This window comes from Schistocerca serialis, chromosome 5 (genome assembly GCF_023864345.2).
Source record: "Schistocerca serialis cubense isolate TAMUIC-IGC-003099 chromosome 5, iqSchSeri2.2, whole genome shotgun sequence".
NCBI classification, from domain to species: Eukaryota; Metazoa; Arthropoda; class Insecta; order Orthoptera; family Acrididae; genus Schistocerca; species Schistocerca serialis.
This window is the reverse complement of record NC_064642.1, coordinates 650,904,616-650,928,274: the sequence shown is the minus strand read 5'-3', so window position 1 is coordinate 650,928,274 and position 23,659 is coordinate 650,904,616. Positions and strand designations below refer to the sequence as shown.

General features: G+C 44.1%; 1 protein-coding gene across 1 annotated transcript in view; it reads right to left on the bottom strand.

The window, feature by feature from the left end:
• The window catches only part of LOC126480667 (sodium-coupled monocarboxylate transporter 1-like), a 100,283-nt gene that overhangs the window by 47,235 nt on the left and 29,389 nt on the right, over positions 1-23,659 (bottom strand). The window contains exons 6-7 of the mRNA XM_050103891.1: positions 14,412-14,566; positions 3,877-4,017 (exon numbers count right to left, since the gene is read on the bottom strand). Of these exons, the coding sequence (XP_049959848.1) occupies positions 3,877-4,017; positions 14,412-14,566 (296 nt within the window). The remainder of the gene's footprint in view (positions 1-3,876; positions 4,018-14,411; positions 14,567-23,659) is intronic.

The window sequence follows — 23,659 nt, the reverse complement described above, 5'->3', positions numbered from 1 at the left end:
AGATATTCGAGCTATCCCGATAACTCTATAAGGTGATTCTTATTAACGCTGACGCTGAAAAACCTCCAAAGCGACATAGACGATGCTGAGAGAAGTAATTTATTATTAAACACATGGTCCCGCAAATGTAGGAAAATACCCCAAGAATGATGACAACTGTTGAACATGTGACTTTTGGGTTATTTCCGACATTTTCGACCCCACGTGCCTTGTGATAAATCACTTGTCTCAGCGTCTTCTACGTCGATTTGGAGGTTTCTAATGTTAATGACAGTCACCCTGTAGAGTTATCGAGATAGCTTTTAGTGAAAAATAATGTATCCTTATCGAAGATCGCGTTTTTAATTCAAGAACGTGACATTACTATCCTACCAATCTGCCCTGAGTCTTTCACCATATCTTCAACTAAAATTTTATTCTAATTACTTTTGATACCTTTTTGTCCAATGAGATGTAAATATTTCTAGAACCAATACCGTCATCGTGCAGTTTTTAATTTTATTTTTCACTTATAAATGTAAGCTTGGTGACGTTTCATGAACTTACGTTACTGAGTTTGAATTGCATATTAAATGCTTCATTACAAAAGTATGCACTGGTTTCTAGATCACTCATTGACTTGTATTGCATTGACTGAGTCATAAACTGTATTGATTCTTGAGTTTCTCCCGGCGTATTTGATAATAAAAATATCCACGGGTGTGCTGCCGGTCTATAGTGTCCAACGAGCACAATATTTCGGCGATCATACATGTCGCCATCATCAGGTGAACTGACGGACTGAGCTCCTGTGAACGTGCCGGCACGGAGATCCGTACGCTATGGCTGCTCAGAGGGAACTGGGTTCGGTCGCGGCCGTGGATATTTTGATTATAAACTGTAATGTTCTATGAAAGTCACAAATTACCATATATCCCGCTCTTCATTTAAACGTACCTTTATTTCCTTTTATGGAACATTTTAATGTTTCCATACCACCTGTAAACTCTTTCATCTAGAGTTTACTGTGACTCTTTATGCACATTTTTGTTAGTGTCCTCTATGTTACTCTAAGATGCATCTAGTTTTCAGTAATTAAGTTTACTTTTAAGCTGTTACTTTCTCGTTTTAATTCCATTTTCAACTGGCCACTCTGCTTTTGAAACTTTTATCATCTGGCTGATATTTCACAGTGCAACCGGCCATCCATGCATACGAATACAGGTAAATTTTTATTTCTCGTTGTTTACAGTTATTTTGCTTGAATTAAATTGTACAACAATAAATTTACTTAAATTAATTCTCATAACGAATTCAAGATACCTTTATTTAAGCTTTTGTATTATGTTCCCCCACAATTTCTGGTAAATGTCTGGGCCGTTATGTCCACCATAGTAAAAACCTCTCATGAGCTCGTTATCTCTTAGTTAAGCATTGCCCCATTTGATAGTATGGGGTCTCTTCTTTACTAAATTGTTTCCGTCTACCCTTCATCAATACCAACTTATTATCCAGTACAGTTTTAGAACTAGGTCACTAGGTCTTTTATCTGTTTCCTCAATCTAAGAAAGCCGCGCAGTTTGAGACGTCACGACACTGACTGAGCGCCGCTTCCGCCTGAGGTTCGAGGCGTCCCTCCAGCATTGGTGTGTGTGTGTTGTTCGTAGCCTAAGTTCGTTTAAGTAGTGTGTAAGTCTAGGGACGATGACTTAAGCAGTTTGATCACTTAGGAATTAACGCACATTTTAACATTTTTGAATCTAAGAAATAATTTGTGATATTTTTCTTATTTATCCCAAGTGATCATGCTTTGTGGTTGAAACTTATCATGGAATTCTCAGATCCTTTCTCCTATAGGATTCACTAACACAAAACTACCGTTTTGGAAAAATCCATATCCCTTACTGCAGTGTTCCATTTTCATATACACTCCAAGAAATGGAAAAAAGAACACATTGACACCGGTGTGTCAGACCCACCATACTTGCTCCGGACACTGCGAGAGGGCTGTACAAGCAATGATCACACGCACGGCACAGCGGACACACCAGGAACCGCGGTGTTGGCCGTCGAATGGCGCTAGCTGCGCAGCATTTGTGCACCGCCGCCGTCAGTGTCAGCCAGTTTGCGTGGCATACGGAGCTCCATCGCAGTCTTTAACACTGGTAGCATGCCGCGACAGCGTGGACGTGAACCGTATGTGCAGTTGACGGACTTTGAGCGAGGGCGTATAGTGGGCATGCGGGAGGCCGGGTGGACGTACCGCCGAATTGCTCAACACGTGGGGCGTGAGGTCTCCACAGTACATCGATGTTGTCGCCAGTGGTCGGCGGAAGGTGCACGTGCCCGTCGACCAGGGACCGGACCGCAGCGACGCACGGATGCACGCCAAGACCGTAGGATCCTACGCAGTGCCATAGGGGACCGCACCGCCACTTCCCAGCAAATTAGGGACACTGTTGCTCCTGGGGTATCGGCGAGGACCATTCGCAACCGTCTCCATGAAGCTGGGCTACGGTCCCGCACACCGTTAGGCCGTCTTCCGCTCACGCCCCAACATCGTGCAGCCCGCCTCCAGTGGTGTCGCGACAGGCGTGAATGGAGGGACGAATGGAGACGTGTCGTCTTCAGCGATGAGAGTCGCTTCTGCCTTGGTGCCAATGATGGTCGTATGTGTGTTTGGCGCCGTGCAGATGAGCGCCACAATCAGGACTGCATACGACCGAGGCACACAGGGCCAACACCCGGCATCAGGGTGTGGGGAGCGATCTCCTACACTGGCCGTACACCACTGGTGATCGTCGAGGGGACACTGAATAGTGCACGGTACATCCAAACCGTCATCGAACCCTTCGTTCTACTATTCCTAGACTGGCAAGGGAACTTGCTGTTCCAACAGGACAATGCACGTCCGCATGTATCCCTTGCCACCCAACGTGCTCTAGAAGGTGTAAGTCAACTACCCTGGCCAGCAAGATCTCCGGATCTGTTCCCGATTGAGCATGTTTGGGACAGGATGAAGCGTCGTCTCACGCGGTCTGCACGTCCAGCACGAACGCTGGTCCAACTGAGGCGCCAGGTGGAAATGGCATGGCAAGCCGTTCCACAGGACTACATCCAGCATCTCTACGATCGTCTCCATGGGAGAATAGCAGCCTGCATTGCTGCGAATGGTGGATATACACTGTACTAGTGCCGACATTGTGCATGCTCTGTTGCCTGTGTCTATGTGCCTGTGGTTCTGTCAGTGTGATCATGTGATGTATCTGACCCCAGGAATGTGTCAATAAAGTTTCCCCTTCCTGGGACAATGAATTCACGGTGTTCTTATTTCAATTTCCAGGAGTGTATATAACTTTCACACATTTTCATATGTTCCCATAAAGTTAGGGAAGTTATCATCAAGAGTATTCCGCATTGTCGTTCTAGGCTAGACAGTACTGAAGGTAGTTTGATGTTGCTCTCCTCCAACTTGTTATCAAATATCAAGTCTTTAATTATTTCTTTTACAGTATAGTGTCAAGTGTCTATTGCTAGGACAGAACGAAACCTGTTGCTGGCACACATCCTGCTCCTATAGAATAACTCCAACGGGATGGGCAGACTGATCAACCCAATACGACGGACGAATCTTCAACAACAGTGTCAAGTGCCTCTGTGAGACATGCCGAGGGATTTGGGAGTTAATCCAGGACACTGGTGCGAAGTCTGGCGATCAGAAACTTCACGCTGCTGCCTTCCCTTCCTTCTCAGCCAGATACTAGTGGTAAAAATTCCTTGCACAATCGGCAATCGGGACATGAAAAAGCAACCTCCGTATCTAGTGGCAATGTACAGGAGGGTGTTAGTGGTCTTGGCTGGGTATGTGAGTTCCTCTCAACCTCTGGCAAAACTCACTTTCGACAAGCTGCCAGATCCGGCAGCGACATGAACTTCTGCACCATGCCCTGGTGGACGGCGCAGCCTCCCACGAATGATGCCGTCGCGCCGATCACCACTGCCCAGAAGGAGCTGCGAACGAAGGGGTCCGGGGTCATCCTGCGGACAAAAGGGGCGAAAAGGCATTTAGCATCCAGCCACGTCCTGGCAATTGCAAAATATACAGGAAAAATATTCAAAGTGCAGTGACTAATTATTATGTCCATAACGGCTACAACTAGTGAGTAAGCAAAGATAATCACTTAGATGATACATCGCTAAGCGTAAAAGTGGATCAAACCGTTAACTTTAAGTGAGAAAAACTTCGCCGTTAGTTATGAAATCCATTTGGTAATTGAAATTAAGTGTAATAAAGCAAAGTGATCTACGTTGTCAAAGTTTTCTTTACAATGGAATACATAAGATTACTGCCCCATTTCACTTCTCCAATAACCACAGAAAATAAATGATATAGATGTTACTGACAATGTCGTTGAGCAACAGATAAAATCACTGAAATTGAATATGCATCCTCTGACCCATGTTATCCCTATTGCATTCTGTACAGAACATGACGCTGCGTGAGGTTCCATTTTCACGATATCATGCCGCAGATCACTTGCACAAAAGACAACCCAGTGACCAGAAGAAAGCATTCATCAGATGCGTCCTTTAGCGGAGTACAGAAGTAATCCACAAAACTGCCTTCGAATCAGCTCAGTGAATTCCGAAAACCCATCTAGCGCTTTCCTCATACACTACTAGCCATTAAAATTACTACACCAAGGAGAAATTCATTGGACGGATATATTATACTAGAACTGACATGTGATTACATTTTCACGCAGTGTGGGTGCATAGGTCATGAGGAATTAGTACCCAAAACAACCACCTCTGGCGTAATAACGCATGCGCATTGAGTCAGAGCGTATATAGGTACAGCTGCCCATGAAGGGTACAACCTCAGGTCGTAACACATCTTAAATGTAACGTCCACTGTTCAAAGTGCCACCAATACGAACAAGAGGTGACCGAGACATGTAACCAATGGCACCCCATGCCATCACGACGGGTGATGCGCTAGTATGGCGATGACGAATACGCGCTTCCAGTGTGAGTTCACCGTGATGTCGCCAAACACGAATGCGACCATCATGATGCTGTAAACAGAACCTGGATTCATCCGAAAAATGACGTTTTGCCATTCATGCACCCAGGTTCGTCGTTGAGTGCACCATCGCAGGCGTTCCTGTATGTGATGCAGCGTCAATGGTAACCACGGCCATGGTCTCCGAACTGATAGTCCATGCTGCTGCAAACGTCGTCGAACTGTTCGTAGAGATAGTTGTTGTCTTGAAAACGTCCCCATCTGTTGACTCAGGGATCGATACGTGGCTGCACGATACGATACAGCCATGAGGATAAAATGCCTGTCATCTCGACTACTAGTGATACGAGGCCGTTGTGATCCAGCATGGCGTTCCGTATTACCCTCCTGAACCCACCGATTCCATAGTCTGCAAGACAGTCATTGGATCTCGACCAACGGGAGCAGCAATGTCGCGATACGGTAAACCGCAATCGCGATAGGCTGCAATCCGCCCTTTATCAAAGTCGGAAACGTAATGGTACGCATTTCTCCTCCTTACACGAGGCATCACAACAGCGTTTCACCAGGCAACGCCGGTCAACTGCTGTTCGTGTATGGGAAATCGGTTGGAAACTTCCCTCATGTCTTCACGTTGTAGGGTCGCCACCGCGCCAACCTTATGTGAATGCTCTGTAAACCTAATCATTAGCACATCACAGCATCTTCTTCCTGTCGGTTAAATTTCGCGTGTGTAGCACATCTTCGTGGTGTAGTAATTTTAATGACCAGTAGTGTATTTTGGAACAAGGATTTTTTCTAGTTATTCTGGATGGTAGCACTTGCAAACTGCGACCTCAGTCATATGACGGATATACGCTGAAGAGCCAAAGAAACTGGTACACCTGCCTAATATTGTGAAGGGCCCCGCCAGCCCGCACAAGTGCCGCAACACGACGTGGCATGGAGTTAACTAATGTCTGAATTAGTGCTGGAAAGAACTGAAACAATGAATCCTGTAGGGCTGTCCATAAATCCGTAAGAGTACGAGGGGGTGGAGATCCCCTCTGAATAGCATGCTCAATAATGTTCATGTCTGGGAAGTGTTTAAACTCAGAATAGTGTTAACGGAGCCACTCTGTAGCAATCCTGGACGTGTGGGATGTCGCATTGTCCTGCTGGAATTGCCCAAGTCCGTCGGAATGCACGATGGACATGAATGGATGCAACCGATCAGACAGGATACTTACGTACGTGTCACCTGTCAGAGTCGTATCTAGACGTATCAGGTGTCCCATATAAGTGAACACGCCCCACACCATTATAGAGCCTCCACCAACGAACATTCCCCTGCTGATATGCAGGACCCATGGATTCGTGAGGTTGTCTCCATTCCTGTATACGTCCTTCCGCTCGATAAGATCTGAAACGAGATTCGTCCAACCAGGCAACAATTTCACAGTACTCAGCAGTCCAATGTCAGTGTTGACGGGCCCACGCGAGGCGTAAAGCTTTGTGTCGTAAAGTCATCAAGGGCACACGAGTAGACCTAAACATCTCATTCAAACTCACTTATATCTTGATAACCTATCATTGTAGCAGCAGTAACTGTTCTAACAACTGCGCCAGACACTTGTCTTATGTAGGCGTCGCCGACTACAGCGCCTTATTCTGTACTTGAATATGCATGCCTATACTAATTTTCTTGCCGCTTCTGTGTATTCTAGTCTGGTTACAGTCATTATTCTCCCTCTTGAACCACGGAAGCAACTTATTAATATCTTAATAGATGTCCTGGCATCCCAGCCGTTCTTCTAATCAATGCTTTCCATGTACTTCTTTCATCGACGATTCTGTAGAGTACTTCCTCATTCCTGACATCAGTCCACATAAAATTCAACATTCTTCTCTAGCCCCACATCGGGAAGGCTTCGATTCTCTTCTCGTTTTCTCACAGTCCATGTCTCAATACTACACAATAAAGTGCCCCAAAAGCACATTCTCAGACATTAAGACATGCGTTTGATACTGGTTAACTTCTCTTGGCCAGGAATGCTCTTTTTGCAGGGCTAGTGAGCTTTTTATGTCCTCCTTGCCCAGTCCGTCATGAATTATTTTGCAGCCTAGGTAGCAGAACTCGCCTACTTTTTTATCCCTAATCCTAAGTTCCTCGCTGTTCTCGTTGCTGTTACTTCTCATTACTTCTATCTTTCTTCGATTCACTCTCAGTTCATATTCTGTACTAACTACACTGTTCATTCTATTCAATACCTACCGTAATTCTTCCCCACTTTCACTGAGCATTGTCATCAGCAAATCTTACCACTGATATCTTTCACCCTTTAATTTTGATCCCCTTCTTGAACGTGTCTTTAATTTTCGACATTGCTTCTTCGATGTACGGATTGAACAGTAGGTGCGAAAGGTTACATCCCTGACTCACACTCCTTTTAGTTCATGCAATTTGCTATTGGTCTTATTTCAAAATGGCTCTGAGAACTATGCGACTTAACTTCTGAGTTCATCAGTCGTTTGGTCTTATTTCTTCTTGGTTCTAGTGCACATTATATATTACCCGTCTTATCCTTATCGAAGAACTTGCACAATTTGACACTATAAAAGTATTGATTTTTATTTAGGCTTGCTTCCATTGTCACCCGCAACGTCATAACTGCTTCTCTGGTGACTTTACCTTTCGTAAAGCCAAATTGATCGTCGTCTAGCAAATGCACAGTTTCCTTTTCCATTCTTCTGTATATGATTCTTGTCAGCAACTTGGATGCATGAGTTGTTAAGTTGATTGTGCGATAATTCTTACATTTGTGGGAACTTGGATGGATACAGTATTTCTTGAATTTAGAAAAGTAGTTGACTCAGTAGCACACTAACGGCCATAACATTCAAACGGTGAACAGTTCACTTCGACTTGAAGCGACGACTATCTACGTTTATCTGCATCATTTCAGAACAAAAGCAGTCTTTGTTAATATCAGAGGCGCGTTTCACCCTTTTGGGACATCATCCGTTGTGTAAAAGAAGTTTTATGTGCAACCCATCTGTCGTAAAGTCATACAAAATTGAAAATGGACACCACAGCACTTACACTGTGTGATCAGAAGTATCCGGACACCCCCAAAAACATACGTTTTTCATATTAGGTGCATTGTGCTACCACCTACTGCCAGGTACTCCATATCAGCGACCTCAGTAGTCATTAGACATCATGAGAGAGCAGAAAGGGGCTCTCTGCGAAACTCACGGACTTCAAAGGCGGTCAGGCGATTGGGTGTCACTTGTGTCACACGTCTGTACGCGAGATTTCCACAGTCCTAAACATCCCTAGGTCTAATGTTTCCGATGTGATAGTGAAGTGGAAACGTGAAGGGACACGTACAGCACAAAAGCTACCGGCCGACCTCGTCTGTTGACTCACAGAGACCGCCGACTGTTGATGATGGTCGTTATGTGTAATAGACAGAAATCTATCCAAACCATCACACAGTAATTCCAAACTGCATCAGGATCCATTGCAAGTACTTTGACAGTTGGGCGGGAGGATTTTATGGTCGAGTGGGTGCTCATAAACCAAACATCACAGCACAGGCCTACATTGATGTTTTAAGCATCTTCTTGTTTCCCACTGTTGAAGAGCAATTCAGGAATGGCGACTGCATCTTTCAACACGATCGAGCACCTGTTCATAATGCACGGTCTGTGGAGGAGTTGTTACATGAAAACAGCATCCCTGTAATGCCCTGGCCTGCACAGAACCTGACCTGAATCCTGTGGAATACTTTTGGGATGTTTTGGAACGTCGTCGTCTTCGTCTCAGGACTCACCGACCGACGTTGATACCTCTCCTCAGTGCAGCACTCCGCGAAGAATGGGCTGCCATTTGCCGAACAATATTCCAACACCTGATTAAACGTATGCCTGCGAGAGTGGAAGCTGTCATCAAGGCTAATGGAGGGCCGACACGATACTGAATCCCAGCATTACCGATGGAGGGCACCACGAACTTGTCAGTCGTTTTCAGCCAGGTGTCCGGACACTTTTGATTACATAGCGTACATCTACATCATGCTCCGCAAGCCACCTAACGGTGTGTGGCTTCTGGTTCCATTAACGGATCCCTCGTATCCTGTTTCACTTGCGAATGGCTCATGGGAAGAATGACTGTCGGTAAGTTCTGTATTATCTCTAATTTCTCGAATTCTCTTGCTGTGGTTATTTCACGATATGTATTTTGGAGGAGGTAATGTGTGTTCCGGCTCTTTCCGGGAAGTTTTCTTTCGGATTTTCACTAGTAAACTTCTTAGTGATGCACAACACCTCTCTCGTAGCGTCTGCCACTGAAGTTTGTCGAATGTCCCTGTAACTTTCTCGCACTGACAGAACGATCCCATGACGTACCTGGCAAGGATAGCATATTGTTGAACAACACTCAAGAATCGGTCGAACTATCACCTTATAAGCCACTTTCATCGTGGATGAGTTTCATTTTCTTAAGATTCTCCCTATGAATCTGTCTGGCGTCTGCTTTTCCTACTTTGTACCAACTTTAATTCCATAGGGATGTGTTGTGGAGGTTCGACCGTAGAGTATAAGGTAGCAGCGGCACACAGCAGTCAGTCGCAATCCCATTGGTTTTTATTTAGCATATCTCGATTTCGGATATGAATAGCCATCTTGTTTTATGTGGTCGTCCCACTGATAGTCGATTTTGGTAGGTGCATTATGTCTCAGTGAATGGAACACTATGATACATTTTTAAATAAGTCTTTAGGAGAGGAAATGAATTACCGAATTAAAAATACAGGGTGCCATTTAAAAAAGTCATACTGCTGATTATGACTTAATAAAAAACAAAGCTACAACGAAGGCAGTCATGCTGATTGATGTCCCTCTGACGGTTAACGAACATTTGCTTTAAACATTTTGTAATTTGCATCTGGACAAACAATTATTTAGGGTTGTCAAGATTAGTGGGACACACTGTATATCAATCTCTTCCATTTTCTACACTCCTGGAAATTTAAATAAGAACACCGTGAATTCATTGTCCCAGGAAGGGGAAACTTTATTGACACATTCCTGGGGTCAGATACATCACATGATCACACTGACAGAACCACAGGCACATAGACACAGGCAACAGAGCATGCACAATGTCGGCACTAGTACAGTGTATATCCACCTTTCGCAGCAATGCAGGCTGCTATTCTCCCATGGAGACGATCGTAGAGATGCTGGATGTAGTCCTGTGGAACGGCTTGCCATGCCATTTCCACCTGGCGCCTCAGTTGGACCAGCGTTCGTGCTGGACGTGCAGACCGCGTGAGACGACGCTTCATCCAGTCCCAAACATGCTCAATGGGGGACAGATCCGGAGATCTTGCTGGCCAGGGTAGTTGACTTACACCTTCTAGAGCACGTTGGGTGGCACGGGATACATGCGGACGTGCATTGTCCTGTTGGAACAGCAAGTTCCCTTGCCGGTCTAGGAATGGTAGAACGATGGGTTCGATGACGGTTTGGATGTACCGTGCACTATTCAGTGTCCCCTCGACGATCACCAGTGGTGTACGCCCAGTGTAGGAGATCGCTCCCCACACCATGATGCCGGTGTTGGCCCTGTGTGCCTCGGTCGTATGCAGTCCTGATTGTGGCGCTCACCTGCACGGCGCCAAACACGCATACGACCATCATTGGCACCAAGGCAGAAGCGACTCTCATCGCTGAAGACGACACGTCTCCATTCGTCCCTCCATTCACGCCTGTCGCGACACCACTGGAGGCGGGCTGCACGATGTTGCGGCGTGAGCGGAAGACGGCCTAACGGTGTGCGGGACCGTAGCCCAGCTTCATGGAGACGGTTGCGAATGGTCCTCGCCGATACCCCAGGAGCAACAGTGTCCCTAATTTGCTGGGAAGTGGCGGTGCGGTCCCCTACGGCACTGCGTAGTATCCTACGGTCTTGGCGTGCATCCGTGCGTCGCTGCGGTCCGGTCCCAGGTCGACGGGCACGTGCACCTTCGGCCGACCACTGGCGACAACATCGATGTACTGTGGAGACCTCACGCCCCACGTGTTGAGCAATTCGGCGGTACGTCCACCCGGCCTCCCGCATGCCCACTATACGCCCTCGCTCAAAGTCCGTCAACTGCACATACGGTTCACGTCCACGCTGTCGCGGCATGCTACCAGTGTTAAAGACTGCGATGGAGCTCCGTATGCCACGGCAAACTGGCTGACACTGACGGCGGCGGTGCACAAATGCTGCGCAGCTAGCGCCATTCGACGGCCAACACCGCGGTTCCTGGTGTGTCCGCTGTGCCGTGCGTGTGATCATTGCTTGTACAGCCCTCTCGCAGTGTCCGGAGCAAGTATGGTGGGTCTGACACACCGGTGTCAATGTGTTCTTTTTTCCATTTCCAGGAGTGTATAAACCTCTCGCCCACAATTAGCAAGAGCCTTCTTGCAACGATAGGACGAATATTCTGTCTAAAACCGAATTGCTCTTAGACCAAACTCTCCTTCATTAGCGTTTACAGTGTTTCCTTAATGGCTGATGGTTAATTTATTGCTAATTCTTAACAAAGTCTTATCTTAGAAGGTTGTCTCTTTAGACATAATGATGTCAACCGTCCTAGAGTAGTAAACCCTCATATCAAATCCTTGTTCTCCAGTTTGCGGGTTGGATCGGTGGTGTATAAAAACTTTCTGAGGCTCGAAAGTGTAAATGGAAGCCTCGCAAGCTCGAAAAATCTTAGGACGATGTGCAGTTGTTTTCGTAAAGCATTTCTGTTGATAAAGCCATTCTGTGACGACGTGAATACGATCTTGAGTTCATGATATGTTCAAGTCAGAAATATGACAACTGGAGACTGATGAAATGAAATATCGTGTGACGAGGTCCTCCCGTCGGGTAGACCGTTCGCCTGGTGCAAGTCTTTCGATTTGACGCCACTTCGGTGACTTGCGCGTCGATGGGGATGAAATGATGAAGATTAGGACAACACAACACCCAGTCCCTGGTTGGAGAAAATCTCCGACCCAGCAGGGAATCGAACCCGGGCCCTTTGGATTGACAGTCAGTCACGCTGACCACTCAGCTACAAAAACGGCATAACTGGTAATTATAGGTTAATAACTTTAAAGCTTATCCGAAAAAGAATATATAAATTAATATTTATATCTAAAAAAGTAAATAAAAACACATTAACTCTCGAATATTAAGTTCTTTTTCGGAAGAGACTGGATACATTAGGACACTAGTTTTGAAGTTCACGTCAATGACGGTTCAGTAATGGTAGAAAATTAAATATCTAGTGGCTTAGATTGACAAAAGTGGATTGGGTAATATGGAAGTATATTATAGAATACAACGAAGCAGAAAAGTAATAGGGTGCGTTAATTCTTTTTATAAGACAAGAATATTTTTAACAACTAATAGAAAATAGCGGATAGGCTAGTGGTTGAATCGGTCCTAAGCTGTGGATGAGAACTATGGATGTCAAATGCTGATGTCCAAAGAAGGCTGACAGCTGCAGAAACCCATCGTTTACGAAGGAGCGCCAGACTATCAAGAATGGAGGAAAAAGCTAACGATGAAGTAAGAACTAGAGTGATGGCAAATGAAACTGTGATAGAGAATAGAACTGAAAGAAAATTGTTATAGTGCTACATCTGATCATCTGTGCCCTACGAAAAATTTTGACTTCAAACCACCTTGCAGATGTTCTTGCAATGACAGCGTCAACGAAATAATGGAGCTTAACGGTACACGCAAAGAGGATACACTAACTATAGAAGCTTGGCAGAAGATGATAAGAGTGTAGTAAAACGTTGTTAATTGATAGTTATATTAATTAATACCGTAATAATAACAATACTAAGAATAACTATCTATATAAATAAAAATATAAATGTTCGTTTGTACAAAATCGTAAAACTCAGAAAATTCTTTAATCGATTTCTTTGAAATTTTGATACAACGTTGGATTCTAATACGTGCACGTTTTTGTGCATCTACTGGAGCGCCATATAGTATCCAAATACATATGTATTAATAAAGAAATTTGCAAACACTTCATGTTCATTTGTTCAAAATCATAAATTTCCGAAAGTTCTTCACAGATTCATTTGAAATTTTGAGACAATATTGTATTCGAAGACGCCTGTACTTTTGTGTATTTCTGCAGTGAGCGTACAAAAACACCAGCATTTTCATCTACATAAATAAAAACGTATATGTTCTTTTGTTCAAAATCGTAAATCTTCGAAAATTCTTAACCGCTTGTTTCTAAATAGTGACACACGCGCGTGTTTTTATATACCTGTTTTCTAAAAATGTAAAGTTTAAAGAGGAAACGTCTTAACCAAAAATCTCGAAACGTTCTTCAACGATTTACGTTGAATATTTGTTAGCAAACACGTAAGCTCTATATATGCCTTATTAGGTTATGACTGGAATACTACCACGTAATCTGAATGAGCAATAAAAATAAACGATGCCAAAGAGTGGGGGAAGAGGAGATGGACAGGTGGGTGGGAGATGGTTCAAATGGCTCTGAGCCTATGGGACTTAACATCTGAGGTCATCAGTCCCCTAGAACTACTAAAACCTAACTAACCTAAAGACAGCACACACATCCATGCCCCAGGCAGGATTCGAACCTGCGACTCTAGCGGTCACGCGGTTCCAGACTGAAACGCCTAGAACCGCTCGGCCACACCGGCCGGCTGGGTGGGAGAAAAAGGAGAAAAAAAGTGGGAAGGAGGAGATGGACAGAGAGAGGGTCTGGGAGAAGATGGACATAAAAGCGGAGGAAGAGGTAATGGACAGAAAGATGGTGACAGAAGGGGGTAGATGAAGAGAGAGGGAGAAGGGAAATTTACATGGAAAGGAGGTGATGGACAGAGAGACGGGGGGAGAGAGAGAAAATAGAAGAAGATTGAGAGTGAGGGAGGGAGGAAGTGACGGAAAGAGAGAGGGGGACGGAGGAGGAGATGAACAAAGAGAGAGCGAGGAAAAGATGGACAGGGATCGTAAGGAGAGGGAGGATAGGCAGTACATCGAATCCCCATACATGCTGGAAACATGTGTTTTCTGTTATCTTTCTTTTCCATTTAACCAAAGTAAGCTTCAGCAGCGAGAGGTCAGGAGCAGATATTTCTTAATACAACTTTTCACAGGACCGAGCGTCTACTCTACGGCTACTCAGCTTGAGATCTTGTGACTGTGCTGTAGCTGAGGAAGCCAGGTGAGGAATTAGAATCACTGTCAGAAACAAATGTCCAGTTACGCCAGATGTAATTTTACGCTCTGAGAATGTCATCCCATTAAAAATGGACTTGTTGCAAAGACTATTGCCTAATCGCCTACGGCTATGATATTGTGCAGTGTCGCACTTTGCTTACTCACACGAAGAAGGAGATCCTGCCGCCCTCATCGGCGACCCGCCACACCTCTGCGAAGCCGCCGGCGCTCACCACCCCAAGGATAAGCACCGCGATGAAGGCTGCCAGCGTGACTCCGCTCTGCAGGAAGTCCGTCCACACCACCGCCTTCAGGCCGCCCTGCACCGCAAATAAATTCAGTAGTCTACCCTCCTTCACCAAGTACTTCACATCAGCGAGCAGACACTCAAAAGAATTCACATCCATTTGTTGCTGAATTCCAGGCAGTTTCATTGTTTCTAAGTCCTAACATACGAGAGTCAGATGTTCGAAAGCAGTAAATATTGATTTACAACAGATAGAACGCAGAAAGAAGTTTCAGTGTTTTACTGTCCTTCAAAATAGTCACTAGTTTTGCGTTTAACGAATTGACAGCAATGTGGAAGATGTAGAATTCATTTATCAGAGCCAGTTGCGTTGATAGTTCGAATGGAGCGGTTGTACTGCCCTACGACTCTGTAACAGCGCGCTTCCTTCATGTCTGGTATACAGTCAGAGTCGCAAGCGTCTAAATCCGGGTAGTATGGTCAATGGTACAGCGCTTCGACAATGCCATCGATCGAGTAGAGCAATCACAACTCGCGTCCTATGTACTCTAACATCTCGCGAAAACTGATTGGTGGGTTATACGAAAAGTGCCGAACTTCTTTCTCAAAGTTGGTAGCAGATTTTGTTGCAAAAACGAACAATAACACAATAATTGTATGCGTTAGGATAACACCATCACAGTTGTACCAATGAATGAAAAATAGACTGAATTCTGAGATTCTGACGAATGTAATGGCGGCATGATTGGCATGATTAACATTTCAGGTGTGGCTCGTACGATTTCGCCCATTAACAGCGAGCGTAATGATAAGGCGCGAGAAAGCCTCACTTCGTTGCTTTCCGAGAGGTACAAACAGCGTCGAATCGTAGCCACTGTTCCATCATTCGGTGTATTTTTTCTCATGACCAAGAGTTCCTTCAGAATGTGAAGCAGTCATATGCTCTAATCCTTTCTTTCCGGCCACCTTGCAAATCGTTTGTCGTTGATCTTTGTCCATTTACGCGATACGAAGGCCACCCATCTTGCCACTATTCCACACGAAAATACGGATTACCCGTAAGCCTGATGAAGATATTGATGATGGTTTCGTGCTGCACGCCCTCGGGTGCATTCAGTTTTTATTCAGCTCCGTTGTTCATGTTTCGAAAACATCGTGACATCACTTCATAGGATCGTCCACTATACAAAGCAATATTCTTCTCCTAACTGCACATGCAAGAGATGTAAGAAGGGAGAGCTCATTCGCTCTTGCTCTGTGATAAGGGATGACGGGGATGGTTCAAATGGTTCAAATGGTTCTGAGCACTATGGGACTTAACATCTGAGGTCATCAGTCCCCTAGAACTTAGAACTACTTAAACCTAACTAACCTAAGGACATCACACACAGCCATGCCCGAGGCAGGATTAAAACATGAGACCGTAGCGGTAGCACGGTTTCAGACTGAAGCGCCTAGAACCGCTCGGCGACTCCGGTCGACGATAACGGGGAGAAACGGTATGAACTAAGGTGTGCGTTGCGTCTGTATTGCATGCGTGCCGCTATTAATGGTCCAACTCTCTTAATACAGTGCTCAGCTTCAAACGTGTTAAGCTCGCTTAGGGCGTTCTCCAACCAATAAAGAGCGTGCCTCGTTCCCTCCGTGATTTTCTCTCGCACTTGCCCTGTTGGTATAAATTCTCTCATCATTATTTATTCAGTTTAACTAATTTCCGATATATTCAATTTTTTTTTAAAATAGTTCTTTCGGTTTCTTGTTGTGTTTTGTATTTCCATTCATTGCATCCCAAAAGTGATGGTATAGGGAGTGAGACTGTCACAGAACTTGTTGAATTGCATATATTGAAGAAACGGCTTCGTTTTTCCTTTATGAAGATACCGGGTTGTTTGTTGCCGAGTTTCCAAAATTTATGCAACATGTGACTGCTGTTAGCACGCATGAAAAAGATTACTGCCATATGAAGCTCCATATCGATCCTTGCAGCTTTCTCCACTGGCTTGGGCAACAGAACATTAAAATTAATAATTAGATAGGTTAAGTGGTCCTAAACGATTTTTGCATGAGGTTTATGTGACCAAACCATAGAAACCCATCCTGAAGTGCTTTTTAGCAGCTTGCTGGATCCTGTTTGAGGGCAGTTACTGCCAGCTGGCAAGTTGTTATTTACCGTAGATGCATCCAGTCTGCGACGTACGTGGAAAAACGCAAATTTAATGAAAGAATCGCTTACTGTTGTGCAAAAAATGAGGTATTGCAATGGGAAGTGAGTGAGCTGGTTGAGACTGGTGAAACTGATTTACTAAAGAAATTATCGAAATGTAGTTTCCGAAGATTCACTGAGTTTGTGGTCGCTGTTCATACGGTCCTGAATTTGTAGCCGTCGTGATGGATGATGTGTTTCACTACCGCCTAGCTCGCTACTTTTAAAATAAACAACTAGTGGTTGCAGAGAGCTACTGATATCGCAAGCTTCTATTGGGGCATTAAAAAAGTCCATTAGCATTCGTAACTGCGACTGGATCACCAGAAACAAACGCAAAATAATTTTATTTAAAAAAGCGGATAAAGTGTCACTAGAAGCCTTCCTAAGAAACAATCTCCATTCCTTCCGAACTGACTATGCAAATGTAGACTAGATGTGGCTCAAATTCAAAGATATAGTAGCAACAGCAATTGAGAGATTCATACCTCATAAATTGGTAAGAGATGGAACTGATCCCCCATGGTACACAAAACAGGTCCGAACGCTGTTGCAGAGGCAACGGAAAAAGCATGCGAAGTTCAGAAGAACGCGAAATCCCGAAGATTGGCTAAAATTTACAGACGCGCGAAATTTGGCACGGACTTCAATGCGAGATGCCTTTAATAGGTTCCACAACGAAACATTGTCTCGAAATTTGGTAGAAAATCCGAAGAAATTCTGGTCGTATGTAAAGTACACAAGCGGCAAGACGCAGTCAATACTTTCGCTGCGCAGTGCCGATGGTACTGTTACCGACGACTGTGCCTCTAAAGCGGAGTTATTGAACGCAGTTTTCCGAAATTCCTTCACCAGGGAAGATGAATGGAATATTCCAGAATTTGAAAGACGAACAGCTGCTAGCATGAGTTTCTTAGAAGTAGATACCTTAGGGGTTGCGAAGCAACTCAAATCGCTTGATACGGGCAAGTCTTCAGGTCCGGATTGTATACCGATTAGGTTCCTTTCAGATTACGCTGATACAATAGCTCCCTACTTAGCACTCATATACAACCGCGCGCTCACCGATAGATCTGTACCTACAGATTGGAAAATTGCGCAGGTCGCACCAGTGTTTAAGAAGGGTAGTAGGAGTAATCCATCGAACTACAGACCTACATCATTGACGTCGGTTTGCAGTAGGGTTTTGGAGCATATACTGTATTCAAACATTATGAATCACCTCGAAGGGAACGATCTATTGATACGTAATCAGCATGGTTTCAGAAAACATCGTTCTTGTGCAACGCAGCTAGCTCTTTATTCGCACGAAGTAATGGCCGTTATCGACAGGGGGTCTCAAGTTGATTCCGTATTTCTAGATTTCCGGAAAGCTTTTGACACCGTTCCTCACAAGCGACTTTTAATCAAGCTGCGGGCCTATGGGGTATCGTCTCAGTTGTGCCACTGGATTCGTGATTTCCTGTCAGGAAGGTCGCATTTCGTAGTAATAGACGGCAAATCATCGAGTAAAACTGAAGTGATATCAGGTGTTCCCCAGGGAAGCGTCCTGGGACCTCTGCTGTTCCTGATCTATATAAATGACCTGGGTGACAATCTGAGCAGTTCTCTTAGCTTGTTCGCAGATGATGCTGTAATTTACCGTCTAGTAAGGTCATCCGAAAACCAGTATCAGTTGCAAAGCGATTTAGAAAAGATTGCTGTATGGTGTGGCAGGTGGCAGTTGACGCTAAATAACGAAAAGTGTGAGGTGATCCACATGAGTTCCAAAAGAAATCCGCTGGAATTCGATTAATCGATAAATAGTAAAATTCTCAAGGCTGTCAATTCAACTAAGTACCTGGGTGTTAAAATTACGAACAACTTCAGTTGGAAAGACCACATAGATAATATTGTGGGGAAGGCGAGCCAAAGGTTGCGTTTAATAGGCAGGACACTTAGAAGATGCAACAAGTCCACTAAAGAGACGGCTTACACTACGCTCGTTCGTCCTCTGTTGGAATATTGCTGCGCGGTGTGGGATCCTTACCAGGTGGGATTGACGGAGGACATCGAAAGGGTGCAAAAAAGAGCAGCTCGTTTTGTATTATCACGTAGTAGGGGAGAGTGTGTGGCAGATACGATACGCGAATTGAGATGGAAGTCATTAAAGCAAAGACGTTTTTCGTCGCGGCGAGATCTACTTACGAAATTTCAGTCACCAACTTTCTCTTCCGAATGCGAAAATATTTTGTTGAGCCCAACCTACATAGGTAGAAATGATCATCAAAATAAAATAAGAGAAATCAGAGCTCGAACAGAAAGGTTTAGGTGTTCGTTTTTCCCGCGCTTTACGGGAGTGGAATGGTAGAGAGATATTATGACTGTGGTTCGACGAACCCTCCGCCAAGCACTTAAATGTGAATTGCAGAGTAGTCACGTAGATGTAGATGTAGATGCAATGCCAGAGTGGAAAATTTGAGCTACACAGAATCTAGAGAAACGATACCGAAGCACTCTGAGCAGAGGCGTCCTGAGAATTACATGTAGGATATGAACCCATTTCCAGAAGACGTTACCCAACGACCCTACAAAACTAAGGCCTGCTGCTAGGCCACTGTGTTGGCAGCAAATGTACGTTTCTTATGACCAGGCGTGGGGGTATTTGGGGTATTTGCAATGCAACATCCTGAATGGTATCACACCTGTTACGACGAGTTCCGCTAGCCGCTCTGCTCCGATGGGGTGTCATAGAAGTTGACGTCCTGTAGCGCCGTTGGATTACGTTTTAGGATAAGGGTTCATGCCGCCATCTTCTTCCTCAAGAAACTCTGCACAATCCCACGACGTGCGCACGCTCACTCTGGTATGGTATTACATAGGCTGATTCAACTGCCCCTATAGCTGTCGTTTTATGCAACCTGCATTGTTAATCTGACCTTCAAAAACCACGCGCAAAGCTTTTCAGATACTCTAGCTCGCTACACGTAAATTAACAGTCGTCAAAAAAGATGAACACAATCTTTTTCCTCTCCCGTCGGAGGTTAGAGTCCTCCCTCGGGAATGGGTGTGTGTGTTGTTATTAGCATAAGTTTTTTTAAGTTAGTTTAAATAGTGTGTAAGTATAGGGACCGATGACCTCAGCAGTTTGGTCCCATAGAAATTCACACACATTTGAACATCTGAACGATCTTTTTCGTAGTGAATTTAATGTAGTTAAATTTTACACTGGGGTACACTTTTCGCTAGAGGCTGTAGTTCTCGAGTCATTCAAGAAAAGTACGATAGTGATCTTCAAACGTAGCTCCACTCCCACACTCACTCCCTCCTACCAACATACAAAAACATGCGACTTCACGAATTATTTCCCACACTCGAAATTTCGTAGTCTTCATTGACTGGCCTAGTCGACCACTTCGTAAAACTGACATTTGTGTGAATTTTACCTAAAAATTTTGTCAGTTTTAACAGCATAAAGTAATTACATCGTTGCATTCGTAAGGTTTCTGACTGTGAAGCTACTGTGCTTGTAAGGGTTATCTTTGGATCTACCTGTCAAGGTAGTTAGTTTCAGCGTAACGTTCACGAAAGTTGTTTTTCTTTCATTACACTCAAGGTACGTTTAAAAACAGCCCAATCAAGAAGATGCTATTAAAGATCGAATATCGGGAATAGTTCTTGTAGTTGGAAATTTTTGTTCAGTTGTAGCAGGGAGTACCACAAGCAATATACTAGAAATGAAAGTGGGGATGAAGGTGAGTTCGAAGGTCCCGTTTATGCGTAACCAGTGAGAGAATATGAAAATCTCGGTCATGACTTTTGAAGGCCAGATCTAGCATTACGGGTTGCATAAAACGACAGCGTTAAGGCAGTTGCCTAACCCTATAATTAGCGCAGCAGTATAAGCTACAGTTATATACTTTTTGGGATGTTATAATGAAGGGCACCATGCTGGAAATTCATGATTTCGGTTTCGTTGTCGATCTAACGTGCAGCAAATTTAATGCTTTGTGTACAAAAGGACAGTTTCAGAAAGGACAGACAGGACAATGTCTTCAACGAACTTCTAAGAGTTATTCGACAAAAAAGCATAAAAAGCATGTCTTCTGCATCTGCAAGCCTGGTTCATGAGGGTTTTACAATGGTTACAAAGCTCTCTGTTTGCTGAACTTGCGCGTCGCCACTGAAGAACGAATCGGATGAAGTTAGTTGCAACAGGCCCCTTCAGAATGTTCCAGATGTAAATACATGAAGTATAGTGGGATTGCACCCGATTATCCACACAAATAACATATGTCTCATATTGCATCTTTACACAAATAAGGCAGTATTGCTAATCGAGGAAATCCTTCACAGTATTCTAAAAGGAACAGCGAGTCCCTGTTGCAAAATGCGTTGTTACTAAGTTTCGTGCGGACGGCGCATCTTCAGATTATCTGCAACAAATAAAAAAAATTGTACGTGTAAGTTGGCGAACCTATCTGGCACCGATAATCACAGAGGTTGAGTTAAGGGTGAGGTACAAAAGTTATTAGACTTGTCCTAAAACGTTGAAAGCCGCTTTAGTCATATAATTTCAATGCCTCAATAACACGAAATTGAAACGAAATACGCAGTTGTCAATTTTGGACCAGGAGGACGGGCTAGAATGGCAAGGTGAGTAAAGTAATACTAGAACGTCAAAAATTTTAATGAGCACGGACTCGATATAAAATTTGTGTGCGCTAAGGAGTAACAGTAAAACGGAAGAGCAGTCACTAAGATGAAGTGAAAAGCGGGGAACAGATAGGCGATCACAAACATGGAATACGACATGTTATAGGCAGTGCAGATAAGCCACCTAAGCACCAGAACGAGTGGGTCAGTAAATTAACTAAGATGAACTAGCGAGGTCTAAGCAAGCGCCGAGTAGCGGCTCTGGGTGCACAGCGTAAGTGCGTAGACATACTAATAAACAAAATATAACACTTCAAAAGAAGGGTGAATATGCGAATGAGGGGTGCATAAATATAAAATAAGAATATTACAAAGCAAGCAAATTAAATGCTCTGCGATTAGAGGTAATCGCAGCATAAGAAAACCGTTGCTTTAACAAATAAATATTTTAGCGCCGCAAGGAAGGGAGACCGAGAAAAAAGAAGAAGAGAATAAGGGAGGTGAAGAGAGGTAAGAAATGAGGAATGGGAGGGAAACAAGAAATTGGAATAAAGAACGGAGGGGAGGAGGGAGAGGGAGAGAGGGGTGAGATAATGAACCTGAACAGAATGTTAAATAAGAACGTAAACGAAGCCACAGTGATCAGAGGGGCAAGTGTACTCAAGAAATGTACAGTTATTCAATGTGAATGAAGCACACATCATAGTGTCATTTATTTCTCGTAACCAGCTGATCACTGAGATCTAAAAATTTAAGAACGCTCAAGAAGTTTAGGTATCTCAAACTCGTCCGGAATATTAATAATTTTTATTTTAGTAAATTTTTGGATGATACTGCCACCATTTAGGTGCAATAATTTTTATTTTATTATTATACAATCTAGGTTTCGGCCTTGGCCCATATTCAAGCAGAAAAACTGGAATAAACAGTAGAAGTGTAAACCACAAAAGCAAGAAACAAGGCAACTACGAATATAGTGTATAAATACCATCATTCTTCACATTTCTTATATGTCAAAGCACAGCAGACTGGTATGAAATACAAGTGCTTGTAAGAAAACCATATATGGACAAACAATAATTAGCAAAAGTTAGAACATCTCTAAAGCGCCGAAACAAGTTGCAGACTTTCATTTCTGTACCTTATGCTGCAGCTTTTATATAAAAATGCTAACCAACAACGAGATTTGTGCAACTGTAAAGTATTGGAACGACAGCTGGAATGGACATATATGAAACGATCTTCCAAAGAGCGCCTCAGAGACATCACAAAACGCACAACGTAATCAGTGCTGTGTTAGGACCAAGGTAGTTGAACTATTAATTTTGCGTTGATCTTTGTATAAATCTCTACGTCATAATGTTTAGAGTATATGACATGGAATCCCTTTATTGAAGTTTTGAAGTTCACCTGTGAACATCATTAAGTGTCTTATCATAATACACTATGTGATCAAAAGTATCCGGACACCTGGCTGAAAATGACTTACAAGTTTGTGGCGCCCTCCATCGGTAATGCTGCAATTCAATATCGTGTTGGCCAAGCCTTGATGACAGCTTCCACTCTCGCAGGCGTACGTTCAGTCAGGTGCTGGAAGGTTTCTTGGGGAATTGCAGCCCATTCTTCATGGAGTGCTGCACTGAGGAGAGGTATCGATCAATCGGTGAGGCCTAGCACGAAATCGGCGTTCCAAAACATACCAAAGGTGTTCTATAGGATTCAGGTCGAGACACTGTGCAGACCAGTCCATTACAGGAATGTTACTGTCGTGTAAACACTCCGTCACAGGCCGTTCATTATGAACCGGTGCTCGATCATGTTGAACGATGCAATTGCCTTCCCCGAATTGCTCTTCAACAGTGGTAAACAAGAAGGTGCTTAAAACATCAATATAGGCCTGTTCTGTGATAGTGTCACGCAAACCAACAGGGGTGGGAAGCCCCCTCCATGAAAAACATGACCACACCATAACACCACCGCCTCCGAATTTTGCTGTTGCCACTACACATGCTGGCATATGACGTTCACCGGACTTCGCCATACCCACACCCTGCCCCTGCCATCAGATCGCCACATTGTGTACCGTGATTCGTCGCTCCAGACAATGTTTTTCCACTGTTCAATCGACCAATGTTTGCGCTCTTTACAGCGAGCGAGGCGTCGTTTGTCATTTACCAGCACGATGTGTGGCCTGTGACCAGCCGCTTTTACATTGAAATACAAGTATTCTCACCTCCCGCCTAGCTGTCATGGTACTTGCAATGGATCCCGATGCAGTTTGGAATTCCTGTGGGATGGTCTGGATAGATGTCTGCCTATAATACGTTA